The 26,579-nt window shown below is 57.0% G+C and overlaps 1 protein-coding gene across 5 annotated transcripts in view; it reads right to left on the bottom strand.

Moving 5' to 3' along the window:
• The window catches only part of RPTOR (regulatory associated protein of MTOR complex 1), a 335,785-nt gene that overhangs the window by 75,041 nt on the left and 234,165 nt on the right, over nucleotides 1-26,579 (bottom strand). For all 5 annotated transcript variants that reach the window (XM_047834016.1, XM_047834017.1, XM_047834018.1 and 2 more), the window contains 4 exons: nucleotides 24,822-24,897; nucleotides 17,484-17,585; nucleotides 11,121-11,204; nucleotides 9,739-9,849 (listed from right to left, as the gene is read on the bottom strand). In XM_047834016.1, the coding sequence (XP_047689972.1) occupies nucleotides 9,739-9,849; nucleotides 11,121-11,204; nucleotides 17,484-17,585; nucleotides 24,822-24,897 (373 nt within the window). The remainder of the gene's footprint in view (nucleotides 1-9,738; nucleotides 9,850-11,120; nucleotides 11,205-17,483; nucleotides 17,586-24,821; nucleotides 24,898-26,579) is intronic.

The raw sequence follows: 26,579 nt of genomic DNA, 5'->3' as shown, positions 1-26,579 counted from the left end.
TGCCCACAATCGAGGTAAGCAACCTCTGCCCTCAAAACTTTCCTTGTGCCCCTTCCGAACCGCCCCCCCTCCCCCCCACCCCGCCAACCGGCAGCCATCTGTTCTCTGTGAGTACGGTTTACATTTTCTAGAATTTTATATAAATGGAACTACATAGTGAATACCGTTCTTTTACTGGCTTCTTTCCCTCAGCTATTTTGGGGCCAGTATATCCTTTTTTATTGCCTAGCAGTACTGCCCCGTGTGGATAAATCACTGTTTGCTTATTCGCGCCCGTTGATGGTCTTTTGGGCTACTTCTGTTGTTTGGCTATTACAAATAAAGCCACTATAAACATCGTGTATCACTTCTGAACAGACGTGTGCCTTCGGGTGGGTGTGCCACGTGCGTTTCTCCAAATCTGCGCCTGGGCCGGACGGTGTTTGGATTTTGGACATGCTAGCAGCCGCGTGCCGGTATCGGACTGGTTTCATTTGTGTTCTCCAAGGACAAATGGCAAGCGGCAACTTTTCGGGTGCTCTTCTGTCAGCATACTACTTCCTCCGTGAAGTGACTATTCAAACCCTTTGCCCGTTTTTTGGTTTGTGTGTCTGTTTTCACGTTGAGCTTTGAGAGTTCCCTATGGGATCTAAGAGTTTGTATTAGGTAAATGATGTGCAAATATGTCCCCACTTTGAGTGAACTTTTTCATGCGGTATGAGGTGTAGACTCATTTGTTTGCATCTGGACGTCCAATTGTCCCAATGCCACGTGGCGAAAAGACGCTCCTTTCTGTGGGGCTGAACTATTTGCATCTTTGTTGCCGATCAGTTGACCACACACATGTGGTTCCAGCCCCTGACTTCTCATTTGGTTCCACTACCCGTTTTCACGCCACTTTCAGTGCTGACTGTTAACAGATACGGGTAAGTCTCGACACTAGGTAGTATTAATCCCTTAGCGTTGTTCTTTTTTTAAAAAAAGAAAGTTGTCTTGTTTATTCTTAGGTCCTTTGCATTTTCATATATGGATTTGTAGTCAGGGCCCATGTTGATGGGATCTCTCCATTTATCTAGATTTTCTGTAATTTCTCTTGCCAATGGATTGTAGTTTGAAGTACAGAAGTCTTGCACACGTGTTGCTGAATTCGTCCCCAAGTATTTTATATTTTTGATACTGTTGTAAATGTTTTTTACTTTGATTTCAACTTCCCGTGGTTGATCAACAGTATATACAAACAAAATAGATTGTTGTGTTGACCTTATAACCTACAACCTTACTAAGTTCACTCAGGGGTAGTAGTTGTGGGTTTGTTTGTTTTTTTAATAGGTTCAATTAGCTTTTCTACAAAGAGAATCATGTTGATTGAAAATAGAGACAGTTAAACGTTTTCCTTTCCAACCTGGATGCCTTTATTTTTCTTGTACTCCCTGGGCTTCGAGTACAGCACTGGAGAGAAATGATGAGGGCAGACACCCCGGTCTTGTTTCTCATCCCAGTGTTGAGACTTTTCACCATTAAGTGTGATGTTGGCTGTAACGGTTTTTGTAGATGCTGTTCGTCATGCGGAGGAAGTTCCCTTCTGTGACTGGTTTGCCGAGAGCTTTTTTTTTTGTTTTTTTTTTTTTTTAAAGTCTGAAATAGTTTTTAGATTTGGTCAAATGCTTTCTTTGTGTCTACTGAGAATGATAATACGGTTTTTGTGACTGTTAATATGGTAAACTACGTGATTTTTTTTTTAATCATTAAACAATCTCGCGTTCCTGAAATAAATTCCACTAGGTCACGAGTTTTTAGCCTTTTTATATGCCTCTGAATTTGATTTACTGAAGCTTTTTAAATTTTAATTTTTTAAATATTTTAAGTTCATTCAGTTTGAGAGAGAAAGTGAGTGAGCATGCACACATGTGAGTGGGGAAGGGGGGAGGGGCAGAGAGAGAGAGAGAGAAAGAGAAAGAGAGAGAGTCCCGAGACCGGTCCCAAGACCGATGTGGGCTCGGCCTCACAAACCGTGGGATCATGACCTGAGTCGATACCAAGAGTCGGACGCTCAGCTGCCTGAGCCCCTCAGGTGCCCCTGATTTACTAAAGTCTTATTTGGAGCGTTTGACCTTCACAAAGGACGCCGGTCTGTGATGTGTCGTCTGGATCTGGCACCGGGCACTTCCTGCCGGCGGTGGAATGACACAGCCGAGTGCCTGTTTGTACCCATTCCCTCAGTGACGCTCGCTAGAACTCGCCAGTGAAGCCGCTGGACCTGGAGTTTTCTTTGCAGGAACGTTTCAAAATACAAATCCAATTTCTTAACAGACACGGTACTATTCTGACTCACTTCTCAAGTGAGAAACTCGTGTCATTCCAGGAATGTGTCTTTTTCATCAAACTTACCGAGTGTTCTGGCGTGGAGTTGTTCATGCTATTCCCGTATTATTCCCTTAATGTTTCTAGAACCTTCCGCGATGCCATCTCTCATTCCTGATGTGGGAATTGGCGTCTGTTTTTCTCTCCGCCACGCTGGGAACGGTATAGAGGTTCCTCAAAAACCTAAAAATAGAACCGCCCTATGGTGCAGCAATAACACTAATGGGTGTCTAACCAGAGGAAATGAGATCAGTATCTGGGTAGCTGTTTGCTCATCGATCTGCTCGAAGAACCAGCTTCTGCTTGAACAGATTCTCTTTATTGCTTTTCTGTTTTCTTTTGCATTGGTTTCCACTGTGATCTTTATTTCCTTTCTCCTACTTCCTTCGGGTTTAATCTGCTTTTCTTTCACTAATACCTTAGGGCTGAAGCGGAGGTCAATGATTTAAACCCTCCCATTTCCCAACGGATGCCCTGTAGCGGTGCCAATTTCCCTCTCAGCGCTGCCGAGCTGTGCCCCCACTTGTCCTCATGTGCTGGGTTTTCGCTGGCATTCAGTTCAAGGTATTTTTTACTTCCCCTCAGACCTTTTTGAAAAATATCATTCAACAAGTTTTATTTCACTGACTTTATATTTTCATATAAATGATAGAATTATAATAAACTTTATCAGGAAAAGTTGTATGTTGTGGTATAAATCATACATATTTTTTCTAGCTTTACTGAGGCGTAACTGACAAACGGAAATACATTCAATTTTTGTATATTCAACGTAAGGGTTTGATACACGCATCCGCCGTGAAGTGATCGTGCGATCAGGTTAATGAACGCATCCACGAACTCACAGTTATTTTGTTTGGTGTGATGAGAACACTTAAGGTTTACCATCTTAGCGGCTTTGGAGTGCACATACGGAACTGTCACTGCGGTCATGGGGCCGCACGTCACAGCCCGGCTCCACGTAGAACCGGAGGTGTGTGCTTTTCCACACGCACCTCGCCGTGTCCGCCACTGGCAGCCCCCCCCAACCACCGTCTCTCTCTCTCTCTCTCTCTCTCTCTCTCTCTCTCTGGTTCTGGAAGTTCGACTTTTTTAGATTCCACAAGTGGATGGGATCAGGTGGTATCTGTCCTTCTCTGTGTGGCTTACCTCACTTCGTGCCCTCCAGGTTCAACCATCTCGTCACAGACAGCAGGATTTTCTTCTTTTCTCCGGTGTGCGTATGTGTGTGCATGCGACCCTTCCGTATCCATTCATCTGCTCAGGGTCGTCTCCGTGCTTGGCTGTGAAGAAGGCTGCAGTGAACACGGGGCTGCCGGTGTCTCTGCGGGGCCGGGTTGCATTCCCTCTGGTGCTACGCCCACTGGTGGGAACGGACAGAGGTTCCATCTTGAATTTCCTGAGGACCCTCCACGCTGCTCTCCCCAGTGGCCGCACCAGTTTACGCTCCCACCGACAGTGCCTGTTTTGTTCTGTTCTCTCCATGGCCTCGCCTACACGCGCCAACTCCGTGTTCTCGAGGACAGCCAACCTGACGGGCGTGAGGTGATGTCTCAGTGTGGTTTCTATCGCGTTTCCTCGTGATGAGTGATGTGGAGCGTCTTTCCGCGGACCTCCTGGTCCTCTGTGTGTCTTCTTTGGAAAAAGGTCTACTCAGGTCCTCTGTCCATTGTTTAACGGGATCGTTTGGGTCTTTGCTATGAAGTTATATGAGTCCTTGTATATTTTGGGTATTAACCCCTTGTCAGATAGGCAGCTCGAAAATACCGTCTCCAGTTCCACAGGCTGCCTTCTCAGCTCTTTAGTCTGATGTACTCCCATCTGTGTATTTTACATATAAATATTTAAAACTACACATATCATCTTATATAAATATTTATGTCACGTATATAACATTTATATGTTTTAAATATTTCATGCATCTTATACTTACGTTACTTGTTAAAATTTCATCTTATAATTTAAACATTTGAACACTTACTTATTTAAAAGCGTGCTTCGTTTCCACGTGTTTGGAAGTCTTCCTATCATCCGGGGCTGCGCTGCGGCCCGCGGTGCCGTGTGCTCCTGGCACGCGGACAGGAGGGGTGTTCCCCACGGATTTCCCTTCTCCTCGCCGTGCCGTCTTCTCCAGGAGCCCCGGCTTCTCCGGGTACGGTGGTGGACCCTCGGCCTCTCCTGGCAGCTCCAGAGGAGCTCCTGGGCTCCTCTCGCGCAAGTCCTTTCCCCCCAGAGACACCGGCTGCCAGAAACACGGGCGTTTCCGCGCTGCTGTTAACACGGGCGTCCGGCCTTCTTCGCTTGATGGTCGCGCCGAGTACCTCCCACCTCCAGGCTAGTCGTGTCCTTACACCGGAGGCGCATTTCCCACGAGCAGCACACGGTCTGCTCTCGCTTCCTAGATCCGCCTGGCCACCTCTGCCTTCCAGCCGGGCCGTCGGACTGCTTACACGGTCACCGCCGACACGGTCACGCAAAAATCCACGCGCCTGCGATCTTCTGTAGGTGCCATCTAGTCCTCGCCCCCCTCTCCTTACCTTCTGTTTTGTGTGACCCTTGTACACGTTCACGGCCTCAGGGGACCTCTTCTGCTGGCGAGGGGGCTCCCCCTGTAAAAGCATGGTAGTGATGGCCTCGACGTGCGCGGCTGCCTCTTCCTCGCGGCCCACCTCCAGGCGGTAGCACATCACACGAAGTGCGAGAAGCTGACCGGAGCCTTTCTTCAATTTCTGCCCCGCCCCCACATCCCTGCTGTGACCGCACGCGTCGCTTGTGTGCACGCCACCAACCCCCAGCGCACGGCGATTACTGTCTGCTCCAGCAGATGATCTCTGACAGATTCAAGGCGCAGGAAGTCAGACTTACGCGTGGGGCTCCCGGGCCTGCGTGTGCACCGCGCGCCTTTCTGCCTGGGGACCCTCGCTAACGTTCCTCGTGGTGTGGGTCCGCCGGGCTGCCACCCTCCGGTGTCGAGTGTCTTACGAAGTCCTCACTCTGCCGCCACCTGTAGAGAGCCTCCCGCTGCGCACAGAAGGCCAGGCCGGCGGCTTTTCTTCGGGGACGCGAGGGCGCCGGCCCGCCGGCCCCCTGCTGGTGCGGCCCCCGGCTGGCGGCCCTCTGTCTTCCTTCTCCTTGCCCCTCTGTTCTCTTTTATCGGCTGCTTCTGGTTCTTATATTGATCATGTTTTTAAGCAATTAGGTTAGGACTCGGGTGGTTTTCACGTTCCCTGCGCGTGGGGTTCCTAGAGCTTCCCGGGCCTGTGGGCTTGTAGTTTTCGTCAGATTGGAAAATTTGGACATTTCTTAGCCCGTTTCTTGAGAGGTTTTTCCCGCTGGCCCGTCAGCGGCTCCGAGTACACACGTCAGGCCACCTGCAGGTGTCCCACGACTCAGAGATGCTCCTTCGGTTTCGTAAGAGCCCGGCTGTGCTCCCTGTGCCCGTGTGCACAGACCGCACTGCTGAAGCTCTTCTGCGGCGTGCAGCCGGCGGTCGGGCTGTCGATCCTGCCCGGCACGTTTCTCACGGCACGCTGCCGCTTCCCTCTCCGCGAGGCTCCGCCGGCCCTCTGAGGGCTTCGAGTTCCAGTGGAGCTTTTTACGTGGAGATTTCCGGCAGTGGCTTCCACGTCCTTCTCGGCCAGTTCTCACACCTGCGAGGGGTCAGGTGGGTGTCGGCGGGTCTTTCTCCTCGTCGTGGATCACGGATCCCCGCTTCTTCACGCTCCTGGTCGTTTCGCTCAGTAGTAGAGTCGGGCGCAGACCCACACGGTGCACAGGTGACCTGGGGAGAGACCCTCCTGGGACTGGTTCCGTGGGGACAACAGGAAAGGCTTTCCTGTGCCACCTGTCCCCACAGCGTGTGCCGCCCCTCGGTCAAATGGCACCGGACCGTCGGCCCTGCTCCTCCTCCCAGATGCGGCTGAAGCGCTTCTGGCCTCCCCCCACCTGCCTCCCCCCCCCCATGATGGCCCATGGTGTGTGCTCAGCACATTCCTGTGACCTAAGAAGAGGCCCTGAACTTGCCCCTCAGCTGGGGTCCGCCCTGCGTGGGCCACCCCCCCTCCGCCCTCAGAAGTGCCCTGTGTTCCGCGCAGACGTTCATCCTAGCGTGGCCATCCCTGACCCTCCCAGTGGCCACTCAACAACCCAGTGAGCTCTGCCACAGCACGAGAGCCCGTGGAGGCCGGTGGGGACCCAGTGTGACTTCTGGCCAGATGCAAACGAGGGAAGGTAAGGGAACCACCAAGCCCCCCCCCGCAAAGCACACGGAACTGTCATCTCCGGGAAGCCATCCGAGTGATCATGAAAAGGAAGGTGGAGGTGAACGGCACTCAGACTCAGCTGGAAATATTTCAAAAGGTCTCTCAGTAGGATGACGGCCTTTGAATAAACAGGTGCCACGGGCTGGTTAAGAACGAGTTCACGGAAAGGTCCCTGGCGCCCGCGGGCAGGTACAGCGACACTGAAGGCCCGGACACTTCCAGCTGGCTGCAGCGTCATTAAACGTGTAAGTCCTTCAGCGCGGGCCCTGAGACTCCCTCGAGCAGGGGGGCGGGGGAGCTGTAGCCGGTGCGCTCACGGGGGGCGCCCGCATCCGGCACACGCAGGAGACACGCGGGCCCCCCGAGACAGATGTGCAGGGAGGCGGTTTTTGGCGTGCAGAAGTACGATGACCACCCGGGTCCCGCGAGAACGCAGTGGCGAGGTGCAGGCACGAGGGCCGTCCTTTTCACACACACAGCAAAGACTGAAGCAGAAACAGACACTCCCAGGCAGCAGAGGTTCCGCGGCGACGAGGGCGCCGGTGGCCCACCGGCAGGGAGATGGGCCTAGGGGCGCCCTCTCCTGTCCCTCTCCTCCCACGGGCTGCGGTCTGAGCCGGGCGCCCTACGCGCCCAGGAACCTCGACACGTGCTCTGCTCGGCCCGGGACCGGGTAACGGGATCAGTACGTTTTCAGATGTGCCGTTGAGAAAACAGAGACGTTGAAGGACACGGGAAGTTCCAGAAGGACTTCCCTGGAAGAGCCCTTCTGTCCTCCTGTTCCCAGAGCACGGCTCTTTGGTGAGACGTGAGGGGAAAAGAGAACTGACCGAAGGGTACGGTTTCCTTGCCCACAACGCCAGGCTTTCCGACCGGCCGGAGAGGGTTTCTGCGTACGCGACACCGGCCGGGCAGACGCGAGACTTACACTGTGATTCCTTTTACTCTAAAAGTTCCAGGTCACAGCTGTCATCTTCAGCACAGAGGGGCGGGGGATGGGACACGAAAGCGCTTGCTCGCTGGAGACAATGAGGGAGGCGGGGCCCAAATTCAGACTTTTAACTCTTTAGTCTAGCAAAGTTTTGGCCAATCTTCCAGAGAAGTCATTGCTCGTCTGAAGTTAGTTCCACAGATAGGAAGGTAAGTATTTTGTCAAAATCTCTAACATTCTAGTCATCATCACGGAGCAGACAAGCAACGGAACATTCTGTGGATACAGCTATGCGCAGGGCACTGGGCCCAAGGAGGGTCAAGGCTGACCTGAGGTCAAGGTTGGCCTTGGGTGCGGCGAGCAGGAGGGAGGCTGTTTCCGGCACCGAGAGGACCATGGGGACCAGGAACACCGAGGTGAGTGGACCCCGCGTCTGGTCGACAATGTTCTGGTCGGTACCAGGGGACCAGGGAAAGGACTGAGGCCGACAGACGGGGACTGAGCCACCTTCCGGGACTTGTCTGCAGCCGCTATGAGAGGCTGTGCAGAAAGGCCAGGAGAACCTCCCAGGCAACGGGCGGAACTGCAGGGCTCAGCAAGGCCGCTACACAGGCGAGCAAACAAAACCAGCAACCACAGAGCACAGAGCACAACGTCATCCAAGACAGCGTCGCCCAGATGCACCTGTGCTGTCACGTGTTCCTGGGAACGCCCGTGGCACCCGCGCCCTCTGGCAGCCGTCAGCCCTGGCTCGGGCCCCACGGCACAGCTCCGGCGGCCTCAAGGTGCGCGGGTAGCCTCGCGCCCAGGTGAGGGAGGGCTGGGTCCGGCAGCAGCCTGGAGCTGCAGGGGCTTGCTCACAGGACGGCGGAGGGTGTGGGGAGCAGGGAACAGCATGCAGGGCGGAGGCGAGCCGGGGGAGGTCTGCTGGAACGCGGAGGCAGCGGTGGGGCCCTGGCCACCTACCAGGTGCGGCTGGGGAGGGGGCAGGCCGGTTGAGGCTCTGGTGCCCGGCAGGAGGGGCGACAAGGGAGAAGCCCACTCCCCTCCCCGCCCACCAAACCCCTCAAGCAAGCGACCACGTGATCACCGCGCTTCCTCCCCTCTCCACATCTACGGTGCTTCTGAAGCTGAGTGCCGCGCATGGGGGCCTCTTCTGGGGGGTGTCCGCTCCCGGCCGGCGCTCACCCCTACTCTGGAACCCCTCTGTGTCCCGTGAGTCACGCCTCCCGCCTCGTCAATCCTGCTTTTGCCTGTCTTCCGTGGCTCTTCCTTCTCCACACCTCAGCCCCGGGGCTCACCGCACCCCTCAGGCACAGGTCCTCCCCAGCTGGGGTCTCCCCGACCATCGCCCCATCACACCCACTCTCCCAGCCCCTCCTCAGCTAACCTACAACCTCTACACCGAGGCCATGAGTTAAAAACTACAGCTTGGATCTTGTCCCATTGCGGACTCTTTACCGGTTCCTCTTGGCTGAAGAGTGGGGTGCCCTCCACTTAGAGGGGGCCCCGCGTGCACCTCCAGCCCCTCTAGGCCCTCACCCTCACGGCACAGCCCCTCAGACACAGGGCTTCCCCCCTGCAGCGGAGGGCTGTGACCCGCTGGACGAGCCTGTCTCCAGTCTCCAGCACAGCCCCCAGGGTGGGGCTCCACGGAGTGGATGTGAGTCTGCGGCCCGGAGGCCTGAGGACAGGGAGGGGCAGAGACTGGAGAGCAGAGCTGGAGGAGATGGTCCCCAAGGTCCCCAAGGTCAGGGTGGGGAGGAAAAAGCACGGGTGGGACACAGCAGGTCTGGTGGGGGTCTGGGTGAGGCAGGGTAGAATTTAAAGAAGGAAGCGGTCAGGGTCACTTCCTGCTGGAGGACTGGAGGGGACGGGGAGGGGGCGGCCTGCGGCACCTGAGGGACACGAATGGTGTGGCTGCAGCCCAGGTGACCAGGACTGGGCCCCAAGGAGACGCACCTCCCTTATTCTGGAAGGGGGGGGGGCACCAGCCGTGCCTGGAGAGGGAGGGAGGAGCTGGCCCTGAAGGCAGAGGCTTGGGTGAAGCAGGACAAGAAACGCGGGGTCATCGCAGGGGGACAGAGGACACGGCGTCACGGCGGGCAAACCAGCTGCGCTCAGCACCTCCGCAGCAGCCGCCGCCGGGGCCGCCTGACGCACGGAGCCCGCCTCGCGCCTGCGGGGACGACGCGGACTACTCACACTGTCCACGGCCAGGATCTTGGCCCAGATGAAAACCAGGAGGGGCCGCAGCTCTCGGGCGGAGCTCTGCAGCAGCTTCAGCACGTAGGGGAAGATGCCCACAGACAAGGCCTGGGGGAGAGAAGAGAGAGTGAGCGCCAGCACCGGCTCCCGGGCAGCCGAGCAGTGCCGGGGGCGGACGGCGCGGCTCGGGACGCGGTGTGCGCAGCCTTCGGCGCGGTGGGAATGCCGTGGGGGTGGACGCGCCTCACGCAGAGCAAGCGGCTTCCTCCGGCCTCCTCACCCCCGCACTCCCAGATGCCGCGCGACTTCTCCGGTCCTGCCGCGTCCAGAGACCGGGGCTCGCCTCACGAGGGACGGGTGGCTTCCCGTCTGGAACCCGCCGTCCCCACCCTCGGAGGGCCTTGTCTGCTCTCAGCAGCAAAGCGCAAGGCCCCTTAATAGTGGTTCTCGTGCTTCGAACCACAAGGCGTCTGCCGCCTCGGGATGGGCCAGTCTGCTGGTTAAGACGGGGAGCAGCCGCGGGGGCTCCTGTGCCCAGATCCGGATGGGGCATCATCCCGGGGGGTCGTCTCTGCTCTCGGCAGGGCAGCGACAGAGAAGCGGGCTATCTCGGCACAAAGGACACCTGGGCAGAACCCGGTTTTGTCCATCATCTCAGCGTCTCCCTCCAAGACAGACGGAGGGGGACACCCAGGACACAGTCCGAGGACGGGGTCTGTGTCCTTTCCTCGTTAAAGGCTGTGTGTACCACAAATTAGATAATTTCTGATTATCATGAATATTGCTTTTTCAGACTGTAATTCTAAACTGTTGTTTGCACACAGAACCAAGAAGGTCCATGTTTGCAGCTGGTGACAGGTCTCCTGAACCTCCTCTAATTGGCAGGTCCCCTAACGATACCCCCTTCCTTCTGATGTAGTTGTTGAAAATCAAGTCGCTTTTTGGTCTGATTTTTGTCAGTGTTTTCTCTTTTCAATGGCCGTTTCTACTCCTCTGCGGAATGAGAAATCAGAGAAGGGTTTCCAGATTGTGCTGGGCACCGGAGTGTGAAGTCGGTGGACGGGTGTGTGCGGGCACTCTGCGGGCTCAGGGGCACCTGCAGGGGCGAGCCACTCCCGAACGGGGGCGGGCCGGCCACACTTTCTGTCTGCAAAGGCGAAGCGCCGTGGCAGATGGGAGAAGAGGGCAGAGCAAAACCAAACCGCCAGGGGCTGTAGTGACGGAGGCCGCGAGGCAGCACGTGCACCTCTAGGGCCCCTCGGGCTGACCGCCCCCCCTCCCCTGCCCCCAATCGCTCCCAGCTTGTGAGACAGTCCTCGGACGCACCGCGGAGTCTCCGGGGCTCCACCCTCCCCCGGCTCAGTGTGGGAAGCACGCACCAGGCTCACCGCCCAGGGGCCCAGGTCCAGGAAGCGCCCCAGCAAATCCAGGGCTCTCAGCCGGTGCACCTGACTCAACAGCACCTGAGAAAGGAAGAAGGAGAGGGCGTCACCGTGGAGCCGTGCGATTCTGGACGCGGGGGTGCACTCACACCTGCCCCCGGCTGCATTCATTCATTTACCTACAGCAGGTGCTCCTTTCTCTGTATAAAATAGGGGCCCTGCAGAAAGTACTAGAACAAATACTTTTTAATTGCACGTAAAAACACACCGAGGACGCTGTGGTGTATAAACCTCCAGACAGCGTTCCTTTAATTACTCTAAACCAGATAATCTAGTATTGCGTTTCTCACCTCTTCTGTAAACTAAATAAAATACTGTGGCTTTGACTCCCTGTCGCTGGGCACGTCTGGCCGTATCGTTCCCGGTGCCCGGTTCATTTAAACAACTTCCCCACTGCAACCTTTTTAAACTATTATCAGGTTTTTGCTGTTACAAACGATGCTATGATAAATATCCCAACAGGCATATTTCTGCCTGTTCACATGGTTTTTCCCGAGGATAAATTCGAGGGTAGCAGCAGCACGAGTTTACTACCGGATTACCTGCCAGTGAACTAACATGCACTTCCTACAGTCCACGCGTGGGTGCTCCCCTCTGTGGGTGCCCCCCACCGCTCCGTGGTCCCTCCCCACCGTGGGTGCTCCCTCCCTCCCGTGGGCCTTTGCTGATCACAGTGCACAGGACGAGGGTTTGCTGCTGTGTTCTCTGGTTATGGGACCTTGGGCCAATCACTTCACTTCCCTGACCCTTAATTTCTTAATTTATAAAAAAGGAGAAACACAAAACCGAATCCCAAAGGTTTAATTAAACAACAAATTAAGAACTCCGGGACAACAGCAGCCCACCACCCACTATTATTTACCAATATGATAGATAAAAATAAAATCTCCTTTTAATCTGAATTCATTACAAGTGAAGTTGATTGTCTTTTTCTCACAGGTTAATCGGCTATTTCTGTAGTAAACTGGCCACGTGTGTCCTTGTTTTCCCACTTAGATGTCTGCCTTTTTGTCTTATTGACACGGAAAAGTTCTTTACACGTTAAAAAGAACAATCTTTGCCACGTGTTTTTCTCTTGTTTTCTTTGTTACATCAGAGTTTAAAATTTCTATTATAAAATTTTTTTTTTCAACGTTTATTTATTTTTGGGACAGAGAGTGACAGAGCATGAACGGGGGAGGGGCAGAGAGAGAGGGAGACACAGAATCGGAAACAGGCTCCAGGCTCTGAGCCATCAGCCCAGAGCCCGACGCAGGGCTCGAACTCACAGACCGCGAGATCGTGACCTGGCTGAAGTCGGACGCTTAACCGACTGCGCCACCCAGGCGCCCCCAGAGTTTAAAATTTCTAATGGGGTCATTTGTAGTGACTTCTCCTCATGGTATTTACGCTCAAGGCCGTGGGTACGGAGCCCCTGGAAGGCACTCTTCTGTCCACTGCCGGCCACCCAGCGCGTGTTCGTGGGCGCTTGCTGCGAGCGGGTGCTGCGCTGGGGCGCGACTGGGGGCAGCGGGGAGCCCCCCCTCCCACCATCAGTCGCTGCAGAGACAGGCAGACGGCCACGTTGTCACAATCCGCGGTGACGGCAGGCAGTGCTGCGAATCATGTGTGCCTCTGCCCTCCTTGGGAGGGTCCTGAAGGTCCCCCTTCCTAGCGGGCAGCCAGGTCCCAGAGGGGAGGCAGTGCGTGGGGCCCCCAGGTAGCAGGCAGAGGGGATGGGAAAGCTTGGGGTGTCTGAGGACGGGTCCCACAGACCAGGCTGAGGGTTTCCCCAGAGAAGCAGCAGCCAACGTCCAATGTGGTCGCTGGGGGATAGACCGGCGGTGGCCGGATGGAGGGGGGGACAGAGTGGACCTGACCCTGACTGATGGGGGGGAAAGCGACCCAAGACAGCAGGGGCCGTGCCCGTGGCGGAGGTGAGGCTGGGTGGAGGGGACCGGTGGTGTCGCCTGCTCCCGGAGGTCAGTGGCAGGAGCCGCGAGGACAACACGCTGGGTGCAGGGTGTCGATCGTGTCAGGTCGTGGGGAGGAGGCAGAGGGGAGTGGAACGCGACGGGGGGGGGGGGCAGAGGTTTCGGGGGCTCCCTGTGAGAGGCAAACACGGGCTGGAGGGACAGGTGGGGAGGGGTCTGGACAGCACCAGGTCCCCAGCAGGAGCGGTGGCCCGGGGGCGGGGCGGGCGAGGAGGAGGAGCCGCGGCTGGCCCAGCCCCCGGAATGCAGCGTGCCCCACCCCCCCCCATTGCATCGGGGCCATTCCCACACCTCCGTCCCCACGCACGTGTGGGCGTCTGGAGGTGTCGAGCCTCTGACGAAGAGTCGGGGCGAAGGCGTGGGACCCGATTCCACGCTGGACTTGTGGCCACCACGTGTGCCTGAAGCGGGGGTCCGCAGGGCAAGGTCGGCGGGAAAGCGCGGGCCTGCCTTCCTTCCTGCGTCCTCGGCGGGAGCGGCGGAGGCGGCGACAGTCTGACCCCGGACTTGGGCGCATTTTCAAAACCCAGTGGCGCGAGGTCCGCGGAAGCACCTGGCCCGGGCCGTCCAGCACGGGGCCCGTCCGCCACGCCGACCCCCACGGCGTCGGCACGCAGCGCAGGACGTCCCCTCGGCGACTCGCCGGCCGCCCCCGTCGTACCGGAATCAGAGCCGCCTCAGGGGCCGGTTTCCCGCCCGACCCCGGGTCCGTGAGCGCGGCCGCAGTCGGCCGGAGACCAGAGACCCCCTCCGCGGTCACAGCAAACGCGAAAAACGCGAACGGAGCGCCGCGTTTCGGGCAGGCGGTGCAGCGATCTGCAGGGGAGGAAACGGCCGCGAGGCTGGCTCCGGCTCCGCGTGCCCCGGCCGCCACCGGGAACGTTGCTCCCGCGGCAGCGCGGGGCCCGGAGCCTCGTTCACAAGGACGTCCGTGGCACCACCGCTTCCCGCCGCCGCGTCCACACTGGCGGGACACGCGGCGCAGCCTCCGCAGACGGCCCCGCGAGCCTGGCGCGGGGCTCGGCGCTGTGATTATTAATGTCCGATTGGAAAAGGTCAAGTGTTGGCTTTTTAAAACATGACATCGTGCTTCGGATTCCTTCTGTTGATTCACATTTAGGAAAAATGGAAGCCTAGTGGAAATGAAAGTTACTTTAAAATAAGGACTGGCTTTTGGTTGCACACTTTTTTATTCCTATTATTCCCGTTTCAGACTGGCCCAGGATCTGTGGAAATTACAGGGACAGATGGCGGACGGCACGAGCGACTGGGTCTTGCCCGTCAGTGGCGGTGCGCACGCCCGCATTAACGCAGGGCTTGCCGCCCCGGCCACGCTTGACCCGCCTCGTGCAGCGACGGTGCTCGGGCTCCTGGGCCGAGACTCCTGGCGGGGAGGGGAGGGGAGGGGAGGGGAGGGGCGGGGAGGGGAGGGGAGGGGAGGGGGGCGGCAGTTCCTACAAAAACAGAGTCTGCAGCTCGGGCCTGGCGAACCTCGGTGGGGCCTGGCGGACCTCAGTGGGTCCCGCCGGCCTGGCGCCCGGGAACCTGATGCCCACCGACATCCGTAACACGTGTCACAGTAACACGCAGTTACTTTCCTGCTGTGGACTGAGAGCAACCCTGCACTTTCAGACCAAACATTCTGTTTACAAATAAAACGATGCAGCGAAAGCAAACAGTCTCCCGATGAAATGCCCGGAGCGCCTCGCGAGGTCTGTGGAGGTCCTAACACCGTCCTATGACATCCCCTCTTCTCTCTCCTTCCTGCAGCTCGCGGGTTCTCCCCTCTCGGTCTGGGGCTTCCTTGCACACCGGCCGCCCGAGGGGCCATGGACAGCGACGTCTCGTCCACCGCAAGGCCGTGTGCACCTTGTGGCGGCTCGGGGTTTGAGGGACTTCCTTCCGATTCCTCCTGCTTTACACTTCTAAGAGGCAAGAAAAGCCCCAGGGGCTGGTCAGGGAAGGTTATTTCCGAGCTCACCCTCGCAGGACGGGCTGCGAATCAGCTGGCCTGAGCGGACGATTCATCTGACACCGAAGGTCATCCGCTAACGCCTCTGCGTCGTGAGGCACAGAAAATCCTCTCTGGCGTGTGGAGAAAGTAGCAGGATCGGAAAAGCCACAAAGTCTGTATTAAAATTCTCTTTCCCTCAGGCAGTACTTTCTCACTTGCTGAGGCCCCAGAGGATAACTCATGGGTGACAAGGTCCAGGCTTTGGCAAAAATACAGTTCCTTAAGATAAAGCAGCGTGACGTTAACCAGGCTAACGAGAAAGAGGCTGACCCCGTGGGCCACGCCGAGCGAAGCCGGGGCGCCTCTGCATCGTGTCCCCGTCCTTTCTCGTTAAGTACAGGTTCGCGTACTGACCCGGGCTGGGCACAGCCCAGGAGACGGCCCTCCAGGATAATGGCGAGCCTGCTGCTTGTGGCTGCTTGCAAGATCGCACGGCAAACGTCTCCCCGCTTTCCCTTCAGTTATTTTCCCTTTCTTCGGCATTACGACGCTGGCTCTGTTAGGCCCTCTTTCCCCGAGGGAGTGTGGATTGTAAATGGAACATTAGGAAAAACGTCAATAGAAGGCCATTTACAGCAGGACTGGTTGCCGGACCCGGAAGACCTGATTTCGCATGCTTGTCACCGCACCCGTGCTTTGCAAAGGATGAATTTCACTCCGCTGCATCGTCGAAAACACCGGAAGGTCGGTGGTAGGGCCACAGGCTCCGCGAGTGAACGTTCCGGCAAGCCAGGAGGAGCTACAGAGCGCAGCACATCCGCCCTGCGCCACGGCCGTCCCCACACGTCCTGTCCACTTACAGCCGGCCAGCGTGTGTGCTCCCCCAAGGGACGGCCCGCTGGGTTTCCTCCTTTTTACTGCTTTTCTTCAAGCCCAGGACAGTCTTAAACTGATCTGGAGGCTAACAAGCTCTGCGGGCTATTCACGATGTCGGTCACGGTACACACGGCGCCCAGACACATCCCGGGAGCGGCTGCGGCGGCCGCTACTCTGGGGCGAGGACAGGCCGTGGCGTTTCTACCACGTCCCCAGTGCCCTCGTCCCAAGTCCCCTGTGCTGTCTGAGGTCCCGCACACAGTCCCGAGCCAGGCGAAGCCTCGGTGCTGGGGCCGGCGGACGGTCCTCAAAGTCGGCCGTGTGACGGACCCAGAGGAAGCTGACCACCCCCTGCCCGCCGAAGGAGGGACACCGGGCTCTGGTGGCGACACAGAGAAACCATCCGCCCATTTCCCAAACGGCCCTGGGCAGCAGGAGCCATTCGCGGGGGCTCTGTCGCGACGTGGTCAGCAGCCCGTGTAAGAAGGTGCCGGCCCTTCCGCGGGCTTGGCGTCCCTTGCACAGGCGGGTGACGAGGCCCCTGCTCCCACTTCACAGGAAGGTGCCGGTGGCAGCCAGCCGGCTCTCAGGACCTGACACCCTGAACCGGGAGGCAGTGCGCCTGTGAGCACCCGCCCCTCTCTGCCCGTGGCGTCTGCCGGGCCACCGCACCCTGACCGCAGAGCCTGTGTTCCAGGTCCTAAAGTGAGTTACTAGACCTCGGTGTCTACACTGACCAGAGGTCTACACACCTTTGCCGCAAATACACATTAACTGACACAAAAGTTCTGGGAACATTTTCTCATCTTCCCCCCGTGAAGAATTTTGGTAACCTGCCATCCACCTCACCCGATCACATCAGCTGAAAAAATGAGCCAAATGAGACCCACGAAAACCAAGCTTCCAACCCACTGGCGGGGCGCGGTCTTCGCGCGAGCACTGACACGGGCCACGTGAGGGCTGGCACTCGACCGCCACCACGCACGCGCCCTCCACAGAAGGGAAGGCAGGGCTTTGGGTCCGGGCTGCCTGCCGCCCAGGCAGTCCCTGCAGTCGGCAGGCGCCTGGCAAGGAGCCGCGAGGGCCATCTGCGATGCGCTCACGGCTCCCCTCCTGTCCCCCTGGTGGCTCGGAGCTCACATCCTTCCGAACAGAAGGGCCCGATGCCACGAGCACATGCACGGTGGCGTTCCGCGGGTGCCCGGAAGGGCGGCCGACTACGACCCAAATGAGGGGCTCGGTGAGGGTGGGGGAGGGAACTCTGGCGCCCCCAGGACGGCCTTCCCAACTGAGTGCAACGGGAGCCGGTGACTTCGAGGGTCTGATCCCCCCGACCTCCAGGCACCCGGCCCGCGCACGGCCACGGGGGCGTCACTCACACACACACACACACTCACACACGCACACACGCACACGCATGCACGCACTCTGCCCTCTGCTGGCAGCGGTCTTCCCTGGAGCCCGCTCAGCCCGTCCGGAGGGTCCAAAGACACTCACCTGCAGAACAATGGGAAGTTGCTCGGGCGGGCTCCTGTTCTCCACGCCCATGGTGAGCCACACCTGGAACGCGGTCAGCTGCTCAGCAAAGAACGGACTGTGCTGTGGGACAGGCAGGGGCGTTAGTTAGGGACCTCGCCCTGACACCACGCGCCCCCCACGGCTGCCTGGGTCCGGCTGAGGGAGGGCAGGGCGCAGCCGGGGAGGCGGCAGGAGTGACACGGCGCAGCTGGCGGCCTGCGCGAGCAGGCCGGACGAGGGCGGGAGGAGAGGGTGTCCCCGGGCTGAGCTGGGAAGACTGCAAGGAGCGTGCCAGGACGAGTGGAGACGCCTACAGGACGTGGAGTGGGGACATCGAGTGGGAACCGTGCTGCGCCTGCAGTTCGGGGCGGGGGCGGGGGGGTCGGCGCTGGAGGTGCAAACTCAAAGGGAGGCGGGAAAGAGCAGGGCTGAGCCCGGAGGCCAAGGGCGGTGGCGCAGAAGGAGGAGGGGTGGTGGGCGGGCAGGACGCAGCCTGGTTCCCCCGAGACCCGCTGAGCAGCGCCGAGTCCCCGGAGACCGAGGTGCAGCGGGCAGAGGCGCGGCAGAGTGCGCTCAACACAGGCGGGAATTTGGAGACTCCAGTGTGGACGGCTCTGAGAAGGGATCTGGGTGCAAAGGGGAAGGACAGGAATGGGGGGGGTGGGGGGAGGCCACCCGGTGCAGAACTCTGGTTTCCCCGTGCGGGGGCGAGGGTGGGGCCATGCACCGCCGGCAGCCCGGACGGCCCTCCGGGAACGGGAGTCGGGGATCCCCGGATGCAGGGATGTGGGCAGACACTGGGGCACTTGCAGGGGACTCTCTATCGCTTCTATTTCTCAGTGACACGGAGAGGGAGGGAGGACACGGCCGAGCAGAGCGGCACGGGAAGGAAATAACCAGAGTTGTGATTTACTCCAGGACCCTAGAGTGGGGGGAGGGGGCAGAGAGTATGTGAGGCCACCCTGGGGTCAGTGGAGGACCCAGGCACCGAGGTCACAGTGATGGGGGGGGGGGGGGCGTGGAGTTGATCTGTCCTTCCTGGACTGGCAGAGGGGACGCCCTTCCCGGCAGTGACAGGGACCAAGCAGAGGACAGAAGGAGCGGCTCAGGGAGGAGGGAGGACCTGGCCGCCGGAAGGTCCGCGAACCGAGAAACCGGGCTAGCGGGATGGCTGGGTTTTTCAGTCTGACAGAATCATTTTCACCTAACACACGGTTCTGCTTCCCCAAACCCTGAACCAGAAGAATCCCAAGTTACAAATCTCTGCCTCCCAACCCTGTCCTCCTGCCCAGGGGGAAGGTGGTGGCTGCGTTTCAGAGTGTCTGTGCCTAAGGAAGGGGGCCGGGAAGGTGCGACTGTGGCACGTGTAGACAGCGTGGCCCCGCGTGTGTTTGCACGACTCAGGTCTGTAAGCCCCACCCCGGGCCTGCTCACCCCACACCGTCCACGGAGGAGCCTGGTGGGCAGAGCCACAGTGTCCCCTCAGAACAGTCCATCGCGTGGAAAGTGTGCGGAGAGCAAGCACCACCCAGGAGTCCGCGCCCCCGCAGAGTCGGCGTGGGCCAGGGGCACCAAATCTGGAGGGCGACCTGGGAGCTGGGAGGGAGCCCCCAAACTGGCTTTCCTGTTTTCAAGTGTGACTTTTTCCTGAACTGGTTAAAAACAGTAACCTCTGTTAAGCTCTCCGTCCCCACACGTGGGAGACCTTTGGTCTCTGAGGGGAGCTCGGGTAATTCAGATCATTCCATCTCTTTCCCCCTCCTTCTAAGTCCGGATTTGAATGAAGGACGCTCCCATGTTGCTCACTGCCGGAGAAACCGTTCCACACCGCAAGGACAAGCATTCCACGTCTTTTCACCCACAGCTCACAGAAAGGGCCAGTCTCTGCCGCTGAGGTACGTGGCGAGGGCTGTCATGCCCCTCATGGCGCGGGCAGCCCCCCAACACAAGCAGGCTCGGCATTCCACATAACGCGCCCCAAAGCGCCTCGAGAGCTGCCCCCGTGTGCACCTAAGGATGAGGGAGAGCAGGGATTCTGGGCCGGGTCTCCAAGATTACGGCTGTAGCATCAGAGCTGCTGTGCAGAGGCTCTGAGTCATGGGGCCGCGTGTCCAGGCCTCCCAGGGCAATTCTGAGGCCAGGCGGGCTGCTCTGTGGTCAGCCCACGTGTCAGATGGCCCCGGGGCCTGAAAAGAGGCGCGAGCCGAAAAGGACAGAAAGCGGGAAGGCCAGATGGGCACAAAGAGCCCCCTGACCCCTGGGGGATTCAGGCACAGAGGAAGTGATCTCAACACACCTCCTCCTCCTCTTCTCGCTTACCATCCCCGGTCCAGACACGGCTACACTGCCTGGTGTCTGTCCTCACGTACAGTGACACTCACTACTCACGATGACCTCACCACTTACAAGAGGAGACAACAGAAAACTGCCCAGTGGCCAAGAGCGTTCAAATTCCATAGCCTGTCAGAGCTCAGCCTGCAGATGGGCTTTCTTCAAGTCCTTCAAGAAACTCCATGCTTCCCAGCGCGAGCAACCACTCCCCCCTTCTCCCGACATCAGGAAATGCCAAATCTGATCAGGCTCCTTTCCGTTGTTAATTAAAATCTGTCCTCCCAACTACTGATCTTGGACAAGTGACCAACATGCTGGGCTCTGTTTTGGTATATTTGACAACGAGGTTTTAAAATAAGGCCAGGGGCGCCTGGGTGGCTCAGTGAGTTGAGCATCTGACTCTTGATTTCGGCTCAGGTCATGATCTCACGGTTTGTGAGTTCAAGCCCCGTGTCACGATCTGTGCTGACAGCATGGGTCCTGCTTGGGATTCATTCTCTCTCTCTCTCTCTCTCTCTTCCAATCTCAAAATAAACAAATGTTTAAAAAATAAGAAAATTAAAAAAAATGAAGGCCAGTAATTTATAGGAAAATTATTAGAACAAAATAGTGAGTTTAGTAATGGTACTGCAAAAAATCTCTTATAAACAATATATATACGAAGAAAGGGAAAACGGAAAATTTTAGAAAGACGCTATTCGCAGTCATGATGATGGATGGGAAGACGCAACACTGTGGAGATACTGCCTGCCCTGTGTCCGTCTACAGATCCATGCGATCCCTATAAAAATTGCTTTCATAATCAAGGCTGCTCAGTACTGTGCAAGGACACAGTGGCCCAAAGGGCAGAGCTGAGAACCCAGGAGCAGCCCATGCAGACGGTCGCCTGGTTCGATGTGAATAACACTGGGTAAGCTCAACCTCCGCTTGTGGGAAAGCATATCTTGACCCCTATCTCACACCGTCCGTACTAGTAAATCCCAGAGGGACTGCGAGTCTAAGGGTAAAAGTAAAATGATCAGGCTTTCAGAAGAAAAAGAACACCTTCTCAAGGGTGTTCATCTCAAAGTAAACATTTCTTAAACAGGATACCAAAGGTCTTTAAGCAAATGAGAAAAAAACTGATAAATTGGATGTTAAAAGAAGAAACGTCAGTTCTAGGAAAAAAAAACATAAAAAAAATGAAAATAAAGTCCACAGAGAAAAAAAGAAAGAAAAAGATATTCACAATGGATTTGTATTCAGATTATATGCACAACCACTACAAATCGATAGGAAACAGATAACATAAAGGAAAAACCAAAAGACTTGATCAGGCAACTTACAAAGGAGGATATTCAAATGGCAAATGAAAATACAAACTAGTGCTCAACACTATGAACCATCAGAGAAATACAAGATAAAATCTCAGTGAAACACCTCTTCGCACTGAACCACAATAGCCAAATAAAGGGAAAAGGGTAGAAAGTATCAAGCGTTTATGAGGATACAGGGCAACTGAAACTCTCGTAAGCTGTGTAGAGGTGTAAGTTGATTCGATCACAGGAAAACCGCCTGGCAGCCTCTACTAAAACCGACCACACGTGTGCCTGGTAACCAGCAATTTCACTCCCAGTGTGCGCCCCCGACACAAACGCGCCAAAGCCACATAAAAAATTAGCAGCACCCGCAAAACTTAAGGGGGCACCAGAAAATTCAGTAATTGAAATAAAAGAATACATTAATGCGAGATTTAAAAAGAATAGATGTGAAAATCCATAACGAACGAAACAACAAAATTTCAAGTAAAGACAGGCTCAGCATTACTGATTTCTCCTTCCTGTCAGGCTCCGACGGCTCGGCCTGGCACTGGCCAGCACTATTCGTGGGGGGTGCTACCTGTAAACTCCAAATGCCTACCGGCCAGACGATGCGCACACGACCCTTGGAGCGTCCCCCACGGTGACAAGAGCCCCGACCGCGGGAGCAGATGTAACGTTGAGTGAAAGCAGGCACGACGGCGACGTGCCGTAGGACCCCGCTGATCCAAGCACACAAAACCAGGCGGGATGGTGGCTGCGCTCGGGAAAGCAGACTGAAGGCAGCAGGAAGGGGCGTCTGGGGGGTTCTAACAGGTGGCCGCTCGATCTGGGTGCTGGTTGCTGGAGTGTGTTCCTCTTATAAAAACTCCTCAAGCCGCACATTTGTGATGTGCAATTTTCTCTACGTACGTTCTGCTCCCGAAAAAGTGAAAACAAAATAAAAAACCTAGCAGGGGGTCTAAGTCAGTTACCCCTCCCTATCACAATTTGGGGGAAATTATTCCCAGATGCAGAACGCGGATTCCAGCAGATTAGAAATGAAGCGCTGAGATCCGCGCAAGTGTGCCTGGCAGTGGAGCGGAAGGGTAATCATGCAGAAGCTGTGTTGTTTTGCATAGGAGTAGAGAGTTCTGATCCCCTAAGGGTACAACGTAAAACCACACCCGGTCTAGAAAGCAGGAACTGTAGGAGGTTTTCTAAACACGTGTTTGTGGCGACGGGCCCTCGTCTCCCTGGGCGAGCTGAGGCACTCGGGAGGGCCTCCAGCTGCAGTGGAGGGGGGGGGGCCTGGGCTGTCCCCACGGAGTTCCGTGACTGCACGAGCCCGGTCCCTGCCTCAGTGTGGGTCCAGCGGGAAGGGGCCACGCGCACGGCTGAGAGCCGGGCGCAGGCCCTGCCAGCTCTCCCTTCAGGGTGGAAAACAAGGTGGCTTGCGATTTAACTTGTGAGAGCGCTAAGAACAGGCGGACGGAGAGGGGCGGATGTGCTCAAGCAAGTGGCAAATGTTCACGGCAGGACGGTGGGCACACAGGTGCTCCCTATACTACTCTTCCAGCCTTGTGGAGGCTTGAACGTTTTCATACTAAAACATGAAGGTTTTCAAGCACTAAAGAGGAGGAGATAGGAGATAAACAAGGGAGGAAGGCCTCTCAGCCCATCGCCCCCGCCACAGGGGCGTCAGACCATCTGAGGAATTACACCCCACAGAGACACGCTCCTGCATGGATCACACGCACCTACACAGATACGCACACACGTACACGCACGTGCACAGAGACGCACCTGCATCGATCACATGCGCACACACACGTGCACACGGACACGGACACACAACGCAGAGGCACAGATGAGCACATATGTACACACACACGCACCGACATCCCCCACACACATGTACATACGCACCCAGACGTGGACACCTCCCACACCCACCCTGCAGATACACTCAGCACACACATGTACATTTGTGCACACGGGTACGTGAACACACACGTACATGGACACACACCCCCAGATACACAGACACGTACACACACACACACACCCGTCCACACAGGTATGCACTTATGTACACACACGTGCACACAAGCACACACGCATACACACACCCTACAGACATACAAACACGCACCACACCCCACGTGCACAAGCACACACCCCACACAGAAACACACACGTATGCACACATGTATAGACAGGTAACCACAGATATACACACATGTGCACACGCATAGAGACGCACATACCCAGGTATGCACAGTGAACACATGTACATACACACTCTCATGTACATGGACACACTTCACATAGATAACACACCCACCCACGTATACAACAGATATACACCCCACACAGATACGCACAAAGCACACGTGGACACACGCTGCACACAGACACGCACAAATGTACATGCACACACATCCCCACGTGTATGTAGGCATACCCCAGATACATACACATGCACACACATGTACACGGATACATCCCCACACACACTTGCACAGACACACCAGAGAGACACACGTACATGTGCACACGTGTACATGGAGACCCACATACAGATACATACAAACACACATGTAGATACACTCTACACATATACACATGTATACACATGTGCACACATACCTCACACATGCGCACACATACACACACCCCCATGTAGATAAACATACACGTACCCCACACGTGCACTCACACGCCCCTACAGACATGCACACACATACATGTACCCCCACGAGTACTCGTACTCCACACAGATACGCACACACACATACACCCCCACCCCCACCCCCACCCACACGTGCACATACACACACACCCACGCTCAACCAGAGCGCTCAGCCCGTGTGAACTCCTTCAGTCCTCCTGAGCCCCTTCAGTGGATACCGCCCCGATTCTCCTGTGAAACAAAGAAACCGAGGCCCAGGGGAGCGGGCTTGCCCACCAGAGTCTTGGGTTGGGCCAGAGACGACAGTGTGGGTACAGAAGGCTAGGGGTTCTGACCACCTGGCCCCACCCCCCGACTCACCTGGGTCTCAGATGGCCTGGAGACGCCCACTACCCCCTGCTGTCCGGCTCCTCCCAGACCCAAAGGTCTCCCTGTCCTGTGGGGGTCAGAGGGCACACACGTGCTCCCCACACCCTCCGCCTGTTCCTAGCCGTGCTCTAACTCGACGGGTGTGACCCCCCACCCCTTTCTCAGGGTTGTCCAGGGAGGGGCCGGGTCTTCTGCAGGTGCACTCAGGCTTGCACAGTAAGCACTCGACAGACAGGCCCCGAATGAAGCCAAGGAGGCCGTGCAGCAGCGGGAGCGAGAAGGGCTAGTGGTGAGGGGCCGTGGGACCCTCCGTGTCAGGCCCCCGGGCGGCCTGGGGACCAGCTATCCCCTCAGGGCCGAACTTGACACCCTCCGAGGGTTCCAGTCAGGAGTCTCGGGAAACTAGAACCCATTCCAGGTAAAAGGTAGAGTGTGGAACACGGCTCGGGGAGCGCACGCTAAGGACAGCATTTTAAGAGAAGACGTTTCTGGAGAGCTTGCCAGCTCAAAATCCTTAACCCCCAGTGGATGCAATATTCCAAACTTTGCTGACTGCACGTTTTCCCAGGAGGGTGAACAAGTCCAACAACCCAGCGCCCTGGGTGCCACCCCAGTGGACCACACGGACGCCCTTGTGGGACTCACCCGAAACGCCGTGCCTTCCTCAATGATGGTGGGCAGCTGAGAGAGGCAGATGTCGACGGCCAGGTCCCAGGCTTGCCTGCGGAGAGAGCAGAGGGGCGCCCACAGGGCCTTACTGACCGCTTCTCCGGGCAGGGCCCTGGCCACGGCCGGGCCACAGGAGAAGGAGGAAGGCATCTGGTTGTACACTGAAGCCGTCTTGTTAACGTGGTTTCTCTTTAAATTTAAACGAGAAAAGAGCTTGGGAGAGATAAAGGGACAGTCTCACTTTCTGCCACAGCTTCTCCCCTGACTTGGTGCCACAGCCTGTCCACGGCCGTGAAGCAGCCGTGGCCCCGTGGTTTCCGGACCGTGGCAGTGTCGCACGCAAACGCCCCACGGTGCTTCATCAGAAACGGCCAGCGTGGGGCCAGGAGGCGGCTCTGTCTAGGCCCCCCGTCCTGAGCGGCCCCTCATCCCGCCCCGAATCAGGACTGGCCCCACACCGCCCGCTGCCGGGGCCTGTGCCCAAAGGAGCCACTCGGGATGAGATGTCCCTGTCCTCGTTTGAGAGGACGGCAAGTCACTGATGTGTGACCCTGGCCACCTCTCCACCGGTTTCGCACAGCATCGGGACCTAGCTCAAAACACACACAAGACGGCCAGAGTGCGCCCGACGGCCTGGCGAGTGTGGCCCCACCTCCCTGGCGTCAGTTTTCCCGTTGTGCCTGCTCGGAGGGTCCTCGGGAGACCCTGGGAGAGCAGGTGCCTTCGCAGGGGCGCCGAGGAATGAGGACCGCTCGTGGCATTCAGCGTTAGCTCTCAACTGACACAGAAGATCACCTCACTTTCTCTATGGCCACAGATGGGAAGCGTGGATGCCGTGGACACAAGGTTCCTTCGTCCCTGCTCTCCCTTCCCTTTCTCGTGGAGACAAGGTGGGGGCCGGCATGCGGATCTGGTTTCCAGCACGGCCACCCCTTCTCCCAGGACACTTTCTGAGACGCAGGATTCCACCTGCCATTTATTAGACTCATGGCCCCACAGGATCGTGGGGAACGGGGGACCGTTGCTCCACGTCTCCAGGGAGGACCAAATCAGGAACGAAAAATGTAAACAGCCAGAACACGGGAAACACGTAAGACAAACAACAGCCTGGAGGCTCTCTGTCATTATTCAAACACAAGAAATATATTCCAGTTTTCCCAGACCGGCCCCCGCCGAACAAGCACACCCTTCCCCCACCAATCTAATTAAGAGGCAATCAGCACATAATCAAAAGTGCCTCAAAGAACAAGCAATAAATAGTTCCCATATGCTCAATAAGTGGCCAGGCTGCAGGCAGAACGGTTCTTCAGCGGCGTTGAGGGAGAGATTTACTCTTTGTTAGACAGAAACAAAGTCAATTACTGCAATTCCGTGCTATAAAAATTCCTTGAATTTAACCTAATAAAAACTTTGAACTTGAGGAGTTGCGAGCGCGTACAAGCTGGGGGCAGGTAAAGGTGTGGGTCTAGGGCGGCTGGAACCACGCTGGCGTGGAGCAGGCGACACGCCCTTCTCAGCCCCTCTCACCAAGATCACGAGGCAAGGACAGACCTCCCGTGAAAACGCCGCCACAGCTGTCCTCGGTCCTGGTGGGAGTGTCCTGGATTATCAGCGGAATCAGGCCACACTGGGACAGGCCACCCTGCGGTCTCGTGGCTGGCACCCACTGGGTCCCTCCAAAGAGTGAAAGCCTCACGGAACTGCACCGGGGCCTGAGGACGACAGTCCTTCCGA

Source organism: Prionailurus viverrinus, chromosome E1 (assembly GCF_022837055.1).
Source record: "Prionailurus viverrinus isolate Anna chromosome E1, UM_Priviv_1.0, whole genome shotgun sequence".
Lineage (NCBI taxonomy): Eukaryota > Metazoa > Chordata > Mammalia > Carnivora > Felidae > Prionailurus > Prionailurus viverrinus.
The sequence above is the reverse complement of the archived record's forward strand: the minus strand, read 5'-3'. Positions and strand labels throughout refer to the sequence as shown.